Source organism: Alligator sinensis, unplaced genomic scaffold (assembly GCF_000455745.1).
Source record: "Alligator sinensis unplaced genomic scaffold, ASM45574v1 scaffold527_1, whole genome shotgun sequence".
Classification (NCBI taxonomy): domain Eukaryota; kingdom Metazoa; phylum Chordata; order Crocodylia; family Alligatoridae; genus Alligator; species Alligator sinensis.
In genome coordinates, this window is record NW_005841958.1 from 900154 (window position 1) to 915491 (window position 15338).

General features: G+C 36.2%; 1 protein-coding gene across 4 annotated transcripts in view; it reads left to right on the forward strand.

Annotated features, from left to right (window-relative positions):
- The first annotated feature begins 6663 nt into the window (after nt 1–6663).
- TIAL1 (TIA1 cytotoxic granule associated RNA binding protein like 1) overlaps nt 6664–15338 on the forward strand; it is an 18694-nt gene continuing 10019 nt past the window's right edge. For 2 of the 4 annotated variants that reach the window (XM_025200185.1, XM_006020539.2), the window contains exons 1-5: nt 6664–6754; nt 11640–11789; nt 12061–12115; nt 12505–12592; nt 14514–14589. In XM_025200185.1, coding sequence (XP_025055970.1) covers nt 6743–6754; nt 11640–11789; nt 12061–12115; nt 12505–12592; nt 14514–14589 — 381 coding nt within the window. In that variant the 5' untranslated portion in view covers nt 6664–6742. The remainder of the gene's footprint in view (nt 6755–11639; nt 11790–12060; nt 12116–12504; nt 12593–14513; nt 14590–15338) is intronic. The other 2 variants (XM_025200186.1, XM_025200188.1) reach the window with 1 other exon arrangement.

Consider the following 15338-nt stretch of genomic DNA (forward strand, 5'->3'; position numbering starts at 1 on the left):
GGGGGTCCTTTGGGTCGGTTCAGGGGGCCCCGGGCGCTGTGCGAGCGGGGCCCGGGCTGGGCTGGGCTGGGCTGGGGACAGCGGTGTCTCGGGCCAGGCCCGGCGCGCGCCGTGTTGTGCAAGCAGCAGGGCCGAGAGCCTGCCCCGAGCGAGTTGGGGAATCAGATCCCTCTCGCCCAGTGGGTTTTGCTGCGAAGTGATGACTCAGCCCGTGTAGTTCGTCCCGGGTAATTATGGGGCTCTTCTTTTCTTTCCCTCCAAACCTCTGCTTTGGTTGGATTCATGTCGTTCTCTTTTGGCACCGCTGTAATCGCCGGCCCCTTCGGACGAGCTTTGGGGGAAAGGGCTCGACTGCCCCGATGGGCTCAGGGGACGCTTGCTATTTTTTTTTTTTTTGGCAAGGAGAGAGCGAGCCTCAAAGATATTTTTAAATATCTCCATTGCGGCGAACCAGATTCGTTCCGACTTCCCGGGAAGTTTTCTTTCCTAAGAATAAAAATAGGAGAGAGAGCCTATGTTAAGGTGGTGCCATTTCTAAAGGTACCTGCTTTGTTAAGTGCTAGCGAACGGACTTCATACCGACCCTGTGAAGTTTAGACATGAAGTATTGGCCTTTTCCAGCTGGAGAAGGAAATAAGAGAGAAATCTTAAACGTGTTTTGGTTTCTGCCACCGAAGCTGAGCGAGTGACGGGGAGGCATCGTGCAGTGACCTAGTTTAACCCATAGTCAGTTTAATTGTTTTGTTGACAAGGGGGAAAAAAAATCATATTTGTACTAAGATGTCTGAAACCTCACACCCACAAGAGAGGAGCTTGAGTCCTCACTTGTGATGATACCAGTTTCATTTATGAAAGTAAAGTGAGGTGTTGTGTCGTTTTTTAATTGCAAGGATTTTTCTTGAACGTGCAGAACGTAGTAGAACTGAAATAATTCTGAGCCTAAAATGATATCATTGTTATTGCTCAGTTGAAAGAAACAGGCCTTTTTAAGCTTACCAGCTTGGATGGTAATATTCATGACTTTTCATTGAAACGAAAAGTTTACTGGATCCAAATGATAGTACTACACACAGGAGTCTTTAAATAGTCTCTGCCCCTTTTTTTAAAACAGGTAGACTAGTTATTTTATCTTTTTGAAAACTTGCACGATTATAGGGCCAATAAAATAATAATAATAATAAGCATAGGAAAGCTTATGCATCTCTGATTTAGTTAGTTTATAAGGTACAGATCTACCCTTTCTTCTGCCAGTAAAATAAGTATTACTGTTCTGTGCCCCGGTAGCATTTCAGTTGTTGGAGAATCTGCAGCTTCAAGTGTTCCCTTCTGCTGCTGTTACACCCTTTGTTGATGGGAAGTTTTTCTCCCAAGGCCATCTGTGAGCCAATATTTTAATTGGCAGAAAACTCCCGACAGGATTAAATGCCAAATCATTTGTCTCAAATATGCATTATGTTCAATATTCATTTTCTTTGCAGTATTCCAAATGGTGTCATGTTGCTTTCTGCTGTGTAGTGATGCTTTTGTCATGGCTTAAGACACCTGAAAGTTCTTAGGCCTGGGAAATCCATGTCGCCCTCTTTCTGTCTTTATTTCATAGTTGGTAGACTTTTCTATACATGTGCTCAATAAGCCAGGTATTGTTCACAACAGTCCAATAACCTGTTATTTCTTTTATAACCCTCAACGTGACAGTGTAAAGAAGAGAGAACTTTTGTTTGTTGCTTTACAGTGACACTTGGATTCTGACCAGCACCTTCAACATTCATTGTTGTATAATGAAAAGATTCTTGAACCATGTATGCCATGCTAATTGAGACTAAAATTAGTTTTCTGCTTAGAGTTTAATAAGATATATTAAGTTAGAAAAAATGAAATAAAATTCAGCTCCTCAAATGCTTTTTGATAAGACTATTCTTGGACTTAATGTTATTATTTCTTGTTGTGGAAATATTAGTTGGAGTCAGACTTGTTACAGTGGATGCCATCAGATCCTTATCCATCATCACAAGTGATAGAAACAAAAGTCCTGTTTTGGCAATGTCCTGCCAATAATTTCAACACTTTTTAGGGTGCAAAAAGAGCAGTTCTAAAAGTGTGCATTTTTTATGTTAGCTGTCTTGGGAAAGTTGCCTGTATACACTGAGCCCCTGTACCCCACCCTCCAATAACATGTTTAGTGGTGTGGAATCTGGTTCTGTGGGTATTAAGTTGAGACTGTTAAGTTTGAATCCTAAATTCAATTTTGAGCCAAGCCACAGAGATGAAATGTAACTTCTTCTCATTCAAAGTCTCCTATAGACTGTGTCCATTTTTGGAAGGTACTGGGAATTTCCTAGGCATTGCTTTCCTTTTTTTCTTGCACTTCACTAGGAGTGTTGATTTATGTCACCCTCTTACCAAGTCAGAGATGTAGTAGCAGTATTTCTGGGAAAACTTTGTTAGCCCTCTTGTTCTACTAAAGGTAGAAGTTGCCTCTTTTTTCCTCTTCTGTTGTCTCTACGTTACTAAAGACACATTATGCTTCCTCAGGGTAGTACCTGGAAGAACTCATTCAGGTAAAAAAGGAATAGTTATAAATGTAGGTGGTGTCCTCACCTGTCTAGTGGACAATACAAAATGTTGACTATGCAAAGAACTCTTTTTTTCCATTTGAGTTTGATGCTAGGTCTAGTATATATGGCTCGGTTCCAGTTTCTAGTTGTGTGCATCTGAAAAATTCAAAATACAGTGCATTGAAACGTACATATTAGATTATATAAAAATTACTTCTAGTTTATAATGATAAACTGTGCCTATTATTAATGTGACATTTAAGTGACTAACACCTGTAGCACTGAACACGCGTGTATTAATATGTATGTAAAGCTATAACCTTCTCTGAGTTGATGTCTCGTTAAGTAAGGAGACAGGCTATGTGAGCATAGTAACTGCCTTTTTTCTATTATATTGTGTGGTTTTGCAAATTTTAATCATCATATCCCATGGCCAATATCAGAGTGAGGCTTGAAAGGCCATCCAGTAGTATTTTATAATCACTTGTGTTTTCCCAAGCATCATATTGCATAGTACTACAAATTCATGTGTTATATTCTAATTATGTAATATAAAATTTAACATTCACTGTACTAGCACAGTTAGGATTAAAATTTTGGCCCCTGCCAGCTGGATGGTTACAAGTCATTGGTTGTGATTTTAACATGAACCTGGAAAACATAAGGCTTTCTTTTCTAAGGTTTTGCATATCTATCTTATCCTGTTTAATTGAAGTATTCAAGTACTTTACACAAAAGTATTTGATCCATTGATCTTGTTCACAGATCATCATAGTACCTTACCTGTATGGACAAGTAATAATACAGGCTACAGTTAAAAAGCTCTGAAATCATTAGCAAGGTTGAATCTTCACCTTCAACTTGCTCTGAATATATGACTGTCTAGAAATTATAGCTTCTTTTTAGATGCTAGACTGAGAGTGTATAATACTGTAGCACAGCTTGGTCTCAGAAACAGATACTGCAGTTTCAGACATGTAGATAGCCTTAGTTGCTTTTGTCTGCTTGAGTGTTCTCTTAACTTTTTGCTTTAGTGATACTATCTATAACTTTGTAATACTAATATTATAGTATAGTGATGAAACCATCTATGTATATGTACAATTTTTAAAAAGTCCTTCTTGAGGTACTATACTATTAAACTTCCTTCAGATCTAGGAATCAGTTGGCCCAAAATAGTATTTGAGAGACCTGCGCACATGCACAAACTCCTGACATGAATTGTTGCACATTCTTAAAATCATGTTGAAAAAGGTGAATTGTAAACTATTTTAAAATTATTTTCTGGGGTTGGTTAAATTTAGTAGGGAGTAAAAATTATACTATGACTGGAAGAATGACTTTCCAGTTTTTTCAGCATGAAAGGAATTCCATAAATGATTCTTCATAGTTTTTTATATTGTTAGTATACACTTTTGAATGTGAATGGAGCTCTCCCTCTTTCTGTATTGCAGACAGTTTCTCTTACCCCATTCCCTTGCCTGAATTTTCAGTGGAAGTGAGGCCAACATTACTTCATTGTATTTACTCACATGTTTGTGCAGCAGCAGTTGATGACAGATAATGTAGTCTATTTGGGAATGATATTAGCTTCTAGTACTGCATAGCCAGCAGAGGAAACAAATACTAGCTATAGTTCCTATATTAAAAAGGGTATAGTGGCTATAGTAAAAAAAAGTATGGCTATTTCTTGACAAGGATTCTTTTTACATATCTAGAACTTTATTTTATTCTACCAAGATCCCAAAATTTAAATTTTGTGTTAAAATGAATGTGTTTTCCCCCCACTTGGTGAATCATTAATAATCTTTGTTAAGAAGCCTTATTTGCAGTTTTGAGACTCAAATGCAGATTAATGTATAAACACTGAGCGCAATGGTAGGTGTGGTCTGAAATGAAGCAAAGCAAAATGATTTAATCTTTACTGGTGTATGTTTAGGAAGATTGACAAAGTAATTCATATTGATGTGGCTATGTAACCCAGAAGAAAATTTTAATTATGTTTCAGTTCAGTAAAATGGATCATATTTATAGACAGTGGTGCAAAAAATAGTACAGGAAATTGAAATTCAGTTTGTTTGCATCTGGCTACTGTATAATTTTCTATATCGTCAAAGAAAGAAGCCAGGTTTCTGGTTTATCTGAATATCTTTCAAGTTTTACTGAACAAAATTGTGTGAACCCCCTTAGTTTTGAAAGATTACCTGGGGTAATCTTGTACTACCTTCTGTTTTAACTGTGCATGTATGTTATATTAGTATGTTATTTTGTATCCAGGCAATGCCATTTAAGAAATTCTAGATTCCAGTTTAAAGTTCAGACTTCCCTGTGACATTTTGAAGGGAGAAAAAAGTTTGCTTTTTACAAAACAATACTTTAGCACTGTATTAAATCTGTGATTTTTTTCTCTTGTTAGCATGCTCATGCAAGAACTAAGTTATATTGATTTATTGGAGTTGCTGTAAAACAAGGAAATAACACTGGGAGAGTTTTTTCCCCCAAGTTTTCTGAGGCAATAGACAAAGGAAATAATGTGAATGTAAAAGTACCTTGTAAAGCAGAATTTCGTTTTACATGAGATGCAAGTATTTCTTAGGATGATACCTTGTATTGGACCAACTGCATAGTTGGGATAGAGTTAGACAAGGTTTCAAATGAATGTAAGACAATCTTCCCTTCATTTTGGAAGACTGCCTTGCATTCATTTGAAAGCTTGTCTAATTCTCCCAACTATGCAGTTGGTCCAATAAAAGGTATCACTTAAGAAATCCTTTCCTCTTTCATAATTCCTGAACCATTACGGCTACCACATGACTTCAGTTTTACCCAGGCTAAGGCAGATTGCTTTACATTTGTTTGGGGGGTGTAACTTCTTAAATAAAGACTTCCAACTTTTATTTACAGTACTGTGATATTTGGACCTTTTTATCAATATGGCTTAAACTTAATAGTGACTTTAAAAATGGCAGATCACCAGCTGTTTTTGTTACTAACACATTTGAATCCTTAACATTATGACAGTTTTGTTACCTTTAAATCAGACTAAGTGAATGTTGTTCTATTTTTAAATTAGTAGGTTTAGTGACAAATACCATTTTAATACCTGCCTAATACCATTTTACAGTTCATAAGTTCCATTCCAAATCTTTCTGCTTTTAATTGTTGAAAGATGATTTTAGTTTGAAAGTGTGGATTTTTATCAGTTGTTTCCGTAACCTGATCTTATCTTTATGTGAATGAATTCTAGATTTCTTGTTGGTTTATAATTCTGAAGAAAGTAGATTTAGCTTCTTATTGTGTTGGAGTATGTGTCAGTAGCTATAGACATGTTTTTCACCTAAAATTGACAATAGGTTTTAAGTTTAGATTTTTGCATGAAGGTTATATAAATATTAAAAGGTACCTGAGCTTTAAAAAGGAACCAGTTGGAAAAATAGGATTATTAGTAATATTACAATTACTTCTGGTCAAAACTTGTAATAGTTAATAGTCTCTTGCCCTTGCTTTAAAATTCAGTCAAATGAAACCCTGCTAATGTAAGACACCTTTAACATTGGGTTGTTGGATGTTTTTTGTTACCCCCCTCCCTGTCTTCTACTTCCCTCCCCCCCACTCCCCAAATGCTAATCGTAAGAGAATAGAAAAATTGAGTGCTCTAATTGTGAGGTAATTTGTCACCTTAACTTGTTCCTGAAAATTACAAGAAATATGTTATGTGCTGTTATTGGAAATATAAAATAATCACTTCTGAAGAAGTGGTAAAATATGATTTAAATGTCTGCCCGCTACATGGGTTCTCCCAACATGTTTGCACAATACACTTCCTTCTGTTTTTGAATTTTCATGCTAGTAAAAATAATATTAAGTATTGCATAACTACTTCCAGTTCCATGATCTAAGTTGCATGGAAAGTGTTACTGTTTAGGAAGTGTGTAAAGTTCGAAATAATGTGTAAAGTTATTCTGCAGATCCTGTATTTTGTTCAGGTTAGGATATTTAAAAAGAGCTTTTACATGGAAGATAAAAGGGGTTAAAATATCCATGTAAATATGACAACACAAGATGCTAGATTTTAAAATACTGTTTCTTTTTTTTTATGTAGCTATGTAGGAAACCTCTCCAGAGATGTAACTGAAGTACTAATACTTCAATTATTCAGCCAGATTGGACCGTGCAAAAGCTGTAAAATGATAACAGAGGTAAGGCTTTCAATATCTAATGGCATCAAATACAGTATAACTTATTAGTACAAAAATACAGAAGATAGATAGGATTTGGAGGATCTCTCTGTACTGCTTGTTTGCTTGGCAAACTACATTTGGTTTTGTAGGAATGTAGTTATTGAAGGGGGCATCCATGTATCATTGATTCCATTCCCTGCTACTGCAAGAATCTGTCCTATAATTTTTCATTAAATCAAGTTCCATTTGAAAAGTAGGTGTGAAGGGGGGTTTTTTTCTTTTTTTCTTTTCCTTCATTACTCATCCTGGAAAGTTGTTTCAGAACCTTGTGCCCTTGATGGTCAGAGACGTTTCTGAATTTTTAGTCTAAACTTATTTACAGCCAATGTATGCTGATTTGTTCTTGTCCAAATAGTATATTTTAGCTTAAATAGCTCCTCTTTCTCCTTAAGTGTTTTACTTCTGTGATGTATTTAAATGCAGCAGTCATATCCCACTCTGCCTTTATTTTGCTTTTCTAGACAAACCCATTCCTTTTAGTGTCCTTTAAATGTTTAGGCATTCCATTTACCTGACATTGCTACTCAATGTCTGCACTTGTTCCAGTCCGAGCAAGTAGGGTCTCATTTGCCCCTTTCATTGCTTCATCATACTTGCATCTCAAGTAATCCCAGGGTCAACTAGTATACTGATTCTTCTCCTTGGTAGTCTCTAAATGATGACTTCCCAGTTAAGAGGAAGTACTCTTTATATTTTATTGTACTGGGGATGTGTGTCTTAAGCGGGGAAGTTGATTTTGTTTTCCCTGTCCTGAACAGAAGTATTGAGATGCTGTAAAATGGTTATTGTGGGTTTTCCTTCTCTTTCGTCCAGGAGTCGCATGGAGGGAAGAGGTGAAGTCTAGCCAGGCAGATTGGGATGTGGGGTGCACTGATGTGATGGCACCCCGATTCCTGCTCCACCCAGAGTTTAAAACCAGTTCCCTTGCAGCCACAGTGGCATTTCTGTTGAGGCAGTGTGGAGGGAATCAATTTGTGCCTCAATCTACTTGATTCCTGCTAATTGCTCTTCACTCATGGATCTTAACAATGCTCTCTCATTTTTAATGATCCACTAATCAATCCTTTCTTCAGCAGTTTTCCTGTGCATTAGCTATTCCTGGTCTTTCTCTTGCTCACTCTCTCCACTGCCTTGCAGACTATGTTTTAGTTATTTACATATCTGGATCTGCCCATGGAGTCCAGGCTTCAGCAATAGCTATAGTAGCAGTTTTTGGCTGAGCAGCCAAGAGCTGCTTACAGCTCAGCTGTGAAAGAGTTAAAACTATAGCTTTTATGTGAATGGTAAATTGAGACTGAATGAGCTGAAGGTTGGGCTCTGTCTATGCTCTCTGCAGCTATAACTCTAGAAAAATATTTTTCTTCATTCTCCCTTTCTAGAAAATAAAGTCTCTCACTTATTTGGGGCATGTGATTTTTTTGGAAAATATGGTAACCAAAACTTCTGCCAAGCTGTGTGTGTGACTTGGTTTTTTGTACTATCAAATTCCATTTCTATTACTCCAGTCCTCAAGGTTATCCACGGTTTACTGTATGATAATCTCATCTTCAGTATATTGACATTGCTTCCTAACTTTGTGTTTTTAGCAAACTTCACCAGCATGCTCTTTTTATACTATAGTCTTTTTATACTAATGAAAATACTTAATAAAATCAGTCCTAAAACAGATCCTTATTAATATAACCCCCTTTAGTATAACCTCTTTCCTGTGCGATAACTCCCTTTTGAGTGAAGCATGTTGCCATTTCTTCTTGAGCTATTTCCTTACTCACCTCACAGTCAGCTATTAACTAATTATTAATTTATCATACCACTCTGGCAGATGCTTTACTCCAGTCCAAATAGATAAAATCTAATGCATTTTTGCTGTCTAAATTAAAATCAGTTACCTTGGGTTAGGTTCTTACCACTATCCATGACTGACAACTGTTGTTAGTTTGTACTCAAAGGTGGCAGATTTTGTTGCCATATAATCTTTGGCTAGGAAGTATCTTTTCCCTAATTTTCAGCTGTTGTCATGATTGAATATTGGCACTATTTGGTATCTTAAAAATAAGATAAGGATTACTAGCACTACAGAAACAGTGATCCAGGAATTCTAGTTTAATATTTTAATATCCATAGATATAACATAAAAAATTCTCTGTGTGTGGCCTTTGTCTGTCTGTCTGTCTGTAACACTTTATTTATACTCTGACTGGTTGTCTGAAACAACCAACCAGAGTGCTCCAAGAACGGTTTGGACAGGAGGTGGCGGCAGCGCGCTGCCATGACAGTGGCAATAGAGTGGGGGGTGAGGCCAGCAGCACTGGCCTTGCTCCCCTGCCCTGATCCTTGGAGCCAGGGGTTGCAGCATCCTGGGTGCCCTGAGATCTTTTCAAGGGTTCCATGGAGTCCCATGTGTAAATTTGGTACTGTTAAGTATGATTTACAAGATAAGTCACAGAAATTTCAAATAGGAATCATAGTGCTAAAAAACACTCTGACCTGTTCAGTTCTTTGCAATAAAAGAATTGCTCTATTATTTTTCTGTAGTCAGAAACGTGTAAAAATGAAGAGCTGGCATTTTCCACAATGTTCCATGAGTCTAACAAGTGGTCTTTCAAGGCCAAAAAGGTTAAGGACTCACAATGGCATGTTATATAAATCCTAATCTATGTAAAGTGTAAAGAATTTTTGTGGTTTAGTAAAGTCTTTCTTGTGGAAAGGCCTAATTCAAAATCTAGCTAAGACCATAGGTGGCTTAAAATTGTGTTTGTTCTCCTCAGTCCCTGTTTTGGTCCTTGAAAATGAAGTACACGGTAAAAGTTCAAGACTTTCTTCTCTAGAACTAGAATGGCACTGCATTGACAAATTTTATACAGTTTACAGCTTTCACAACACTTGCCCATGTCCTTGCTTTTAATAAGTGCTTATTGCTCGTCTTTTCTTGGATGCTAAACTAGCTCTTTTGAGGTGTGATTTCTCAAGTCCTCCTCGCCGCCACCAGTCAGGATGGCACTGAATAATTCCTTCCGAACCAGTGCATAGTTTTCTTCCAAGGCATGTTACCCTTATTTTCTGTTTCCTGCTTCCTTTTTCTTTTTGTAGACCTGGCCTAAAATGTCAAGTGTTTGAAGATTTGAGGTGTCCACCTTGGGACTCATTGAAAGGGCTTGTTTTTTTCCATAGGGTAGATGCTGCATACTTTTAATGAATTGGGTCCCTTCAAGTTACCTTGAATTGGACACCCAAAACTGGAGTACCAAAAATTATGTTGAAAGATTCCCCTTCTGTTTCAGTGTTAAGCAGTACCCTGGAATATGACCCCTTTAAAATGAGAGTAAAAATGGGACGGGTATATTTTATTTTCACCCTGATATACCCCTGCTTCAAACTTTACAGCTGACTCTCCATCAGTGAAGAGCAGCTCAGTTCTGAGAGGTTTTTAAAGGGCTTTTCCTGCCCCCTTAATGGTGATTCTGCATGTCTGTCAAGTGTTAATAGATTTCTGCATATATGTCCAGCTAGAAACTATACTGCGACATTTTGTATAAAAGCCAAAATTTCTTTGTATTCTGACTTTAGTTTGCTGACATGGTTGGGGAAGATTCTCTCATGCACAAAGTGGGCTGTTATCAGTTAAAAACCTGAATTTTCCTGTGCATGAGAGAGCAGTCTCCCAATTTTGTTTTAAATTAGCTGGTTTATGAGCTCTTTGAACCTGGGTCATAAATATCTCTAATGCCAATATCCCAGTTCTTACCACTTGATTAACTTTCCTTTCATTTTAATATTGCTGCTTTTCTTTAATATAACTTAGGCCAGGTACAAACGTTACACTTTTCCAGTCTAAGTGATTGGAAACCGGTTCAGCGCACACAACCAGTCTCTCTACCCATAACAGAACAGAAGTTGGGTGTGCACAGGCTGATTTAAAAATGGTGGAAAGATTTTTGCTCCTGCCCCACTGCCAAAGGGCAAATGTGTGTTTCTGCCACTTACAGAAAACCAAGATTGTAACTAAAATTGATTCTGCCTCTGGTTTTTTGAATGTCTGTACCTAGCCACAGTGATTTTTATGCTGTTAGCTGTTTGCTGTTTGTTAAAAGGCTCACAGTTTGGAACAGATCATACTGTTTTTCTCCACTGTGTATGTAGAAAGTCTACAAGGTTTTTGTTTGCATCTGCCTTTTTAAGATTAGGAATTCAGGTATCACCTGTATCTCTTCTGGCAGACAGGATGCTTGGAAAACCGTGCATGTATGACATCACTGGTATCAGGAGAGAGAAACTTGAGCTGAAGTGTGGGAAAGGACTTTTTAATCAGTGTTAAACTTCATTTTTCATCTTGATGAGTTTGTAAAATTTGGCGTTTTCCCTTATTGGGGCTGAGAGAGCTCCAGCTCTGGTTCAGTGATCTACCAAAGAATGTTCAGGCAAATGGGGGAAAGTCTTGTTAAACAGGAGGAAGGATAACACAAATTTAGAGACCGTACGGGGAGAACAGTAAGCTTTTCAGGCTTTTTATACATGTTAAAGAAGCAGAGAATGCCCCAAATCCATGTTTCCCTATCACAGGTCATTGCTAAGGTAATTTTAAGTTTTGGGGGGGGGGGGGGTAACTTAAACTTTTTATCCCTTTTGTGAAAATCATTTAAAAAAAAACAACTTTTATCTGGCACATCCTGTATTTTTCTTCTAAAACTAAACTTTCAAAAATGACTAGATCTTAAAAAAAAAGTAAATTGGTCCAGTTTACACTCGTAAAATGTTATTTCAAAGGCTATTTCATAAACTGATGCAGTATCTTTCTTAAAATTTCTAGCTATAAGTAATATATTTTCCTGGATTTTCTTCTCAGCAACCCGATAGCAGAAGGGTCAACTCTTCTGTTGGATTTTCTGTTTTGCAGCATACAAGCAATGACCCTTATTGCTTTGTGGAATTTTATGAACACAGAGATGCAGCTGCTGCATTAGCTGCTATGAATGGGAGAAAAATTTTGGGAAAGGTAAGTTGGATATTAATAGCTGAGATTTAAGAAAAAATAACTTAATGTAAAATATTTAAATTATTAAGTGAGTAACTTCAGTGAAGATCATTTTGAACATTTGTACCCTGTATTTAGTTAATAAATGTCTGTATGCTGTGGTAATTGAAAATCTGATGCTTCCTGTTATAGAAGGATTTGTACTGCTTTAACCCTTGTAACTTGCCTTTGAATGAGTTTACAATGTGCAGTAGTTTTATGAATTTATACTAAAACTTACACTTATTTTCAGGAGGTCAAAGTAAACTGGGCAACAACACCAAGTAGCCAGAAAAAAGATACATCCAGTAAGTAATGCAGTGTTACGTTACAAAATATCTGTATAGAAATATAGTTGCAGTCACAAATACATCTAAATGAAATTGTTTCCCTCACCATCAAGTGTTTTCATAGCAGAAACACTAAGATATGTGGCATCCCTTCCCATCAAGTGTTTTCATAGCAGAAATACTAAGATTTGTGGCATTTTACTTACTAATTCTCCCTGTTTCTTGCTCTGCTTTGCAAATTGGGAAACTCAGATGTAAAGTTTAAATTGCTGCTGAACATCAAATGGAATGTGGGTGTTCCTGGCTTCCCAGTGCTCAGCTCAAAGTATCTTTTTCTGAGAAGGGCGTAAGGATTTAAATTACTAGATAACAGTTAAATATTTGATTAGTAAATCCTTTATTTTCAGATCACTTCCATGTGTTTGTTGGGGATTTAAGTCCAGAAATAACAACAGAAGACATCAAGTCAGCATTTGCTCCCTTTGGTAAAATATCGTAAGTATCATGATCAATACTGCAAACATCACATCAGGGAGAATTATAATAAGTTTGCTTCTTTCTAAAATGATATTTCTTCATCTCTTTCAGATTATTTCTCTGTGTGATAAGAGTTTATATTGGGTGGGCAGTGAGAAGTGTTACATTTCATCTTGTGTTTTGCATGTTTGTAAATACAGTAAATGAATTTTGTGCGCCAATTTGTCTTCACTTTGTTGAAAGCAGTATGCTTTTAACCTGATTTTATATGCTAAGTTCCGTCATATGTCTAATCAAACAGTTAATAAAGCAATACTTTTTTAGCATAAATAATATCTGTTCAACTTTTGCGTGCAGAATAGTGACTCGGGCAAATTTCAAGGGGTGTGTACTGAATCTAAAATTTGCATAGGTAACAGAAAAGCAGTTAATTTAGGGTATAATTCTGTGATACAGCTGGTATAACTAGTAGCGTTTAAGTTGTGAACATGTCTTGTTAAAAACAAAAATCCTCAAGTATGAAAACTTTCCAGTTTTTAGGAGGGGATAAATTAAAAGTTACAATATGTCAGTGGAAGAATGTTGTGTTTACAGTACTATGCACACTTCTACCAGTTGAGAGAAATCTTTAAAGTTTTCATAGCTATTATATTTGAAATCATATTTCAAAATATATGCTTTAATTGAACATTGCAAAAACCCTTGTGAGTGCTAAAGTGTGTGTGTCTTTAAGTTAGCTACTTCAAAAAAAAGTACGTTAATCTCCTTATATCTTCTCTCTTAAAATCCTTAAAGTTACACATGAACATTTTTATACTATTTTGCCGAAATATATTTCTAAAAACAAAAATTCTCATTTTTCTCTTGTTGTTCTGTGCGCTTATTTTTAAATGAACCATAAACCTTATTTCTTACCTTCTGCTATTTTGTTTACTTTGCTTTTTATCTCTAAATGTGGTAAGTAGTATTGTTTAAAAATCAATATAAAAAGAATATACAGGCTTCTGTTTCTCAATCTATATTTATACCTGAGACCTGCAGTTTTTCTAAAGTCCAAGTCACAATTAAAAGTAATAGCATTCTGGTTATTTTGCAGAATTGCTCATAAGAATGGACAGGATCTTGAAGGCTAACTGCAAGGAACTGTGCACACTGGAACTCAGTTGTAGATTTTTTCTCATTTCTATTTATTCTTATTATACATTATTTATATATACATATTTTAGTATTTACATTTTAACATTCTATATTCAGTGCAGTTCTATATTTCCAATCATTTTAACTTACTCACTAAAAATTTCTGTGTAAATTTGTTGTTTTCGTACTGGTGTGCTTAGCATTGTTGTTAGTTTTATTCTCCTTTCTTAAATTTCTGAAAATGTCAATTTTTCAAAATTTACAGCTGCCCAAACTCCAAAATGATGGTAGAGAATTGACCAAGAAAAATAAAGAAATCTGTTAACAGGCCATGTATGCCTTTTAATTCCTATTTTTTTTCCTCTTTTTCAATTTTTTAATATTTCATATATTTTGTATCACTAGGCAGAAGACATTTAACTATTTAGAGAATGCATGGTAAAGTAGATAGAATTGTTACAGTAATATTATAGAACAGTAAACCTTAGACGACCCTAGCCAATAGAATATTAGAAAAGGAAACTGTTCCTTTTTAAACTTCACAATTTGAACATTTTAGTTTTAGTCAGTATAGGTTATGTGGATAGGTTGCATGTTTATTACATGTTATTTTTTGTCCTACTGCTTTTTTCTAACAGGTAAAGAGGCAATAGGGAGAGTTCAGGAATGACTATAGTTTTAGGGATAACTGAATTTATAAGAGAAAAAAATTATGCTCACAATACAGTGTGTGTGGTTCCTTTTAGTTTTTATTTCAAAGGTTAATAATATTTCCCTCATATAGCTGTGCTTCTTTTCACAGGGATGCACGGGTAGTTAAAGATATGGCAACTGGAAAATCAAAAGGCTATGGTTTTGTATCATTTTATAACAAACTGGTGAGTAGTCGCATTGCAGTTTTAAACTTAATCTCTAGTTGGAGCAATATTCATACAGATCACTCATTAAATAAACAGCAATTTGAATTATTTTGAATACCTAAGAAAGGAGTTGAGTGTGGTAGCATATACTGACCCCATCAATTTAATGTTACCAGTTTGGGTAACTTTACAGGCATGTTAAAAAAAAAAAACACCAAAAGTCCCTTTTGTGATACCTTTACCCAGAGGCTGGGTTTTCTACTGAAATTTAACTGAGTTAGGAGAAGTAGTGAATTTGACTTTTACTTTGACAGTATAAACACGGTGCCAGTAACAACTTCCATCAACTTGAAACTTGGTATTTTTGGAGATAAATAGGAGTTGATTGTTTTATACTAAATTCTTCAGTTAAGTCCCCCACCTAAAAAAAAAAAAACAACCCCCCCCAACCCTCGCTATTCATGGATTCGCGATTCGCATTTTTTAATATTTGCGGTGCGCCACGGCAACCCACGCTCTTTCCTTGCGCAGCGTGATGACACTTTGTAATTATGCTCTGGTGATACTTTTACATTCAGTATGTTGCAGTGTCAGCTAAGGGTTTTATTAGAGCAGGGAATAAAACGCTAGTTAGCATTTTATTGGAATTACTGTCTCCGTCCTGTTTATCCTAGCCTATTATAGGTACAGTACGGTATTCGTGGATTTGCCCATTCACAGGGATCTCTAGAACTTATCCCCCGCGAATGACGAGGGTCTCCTGTAAC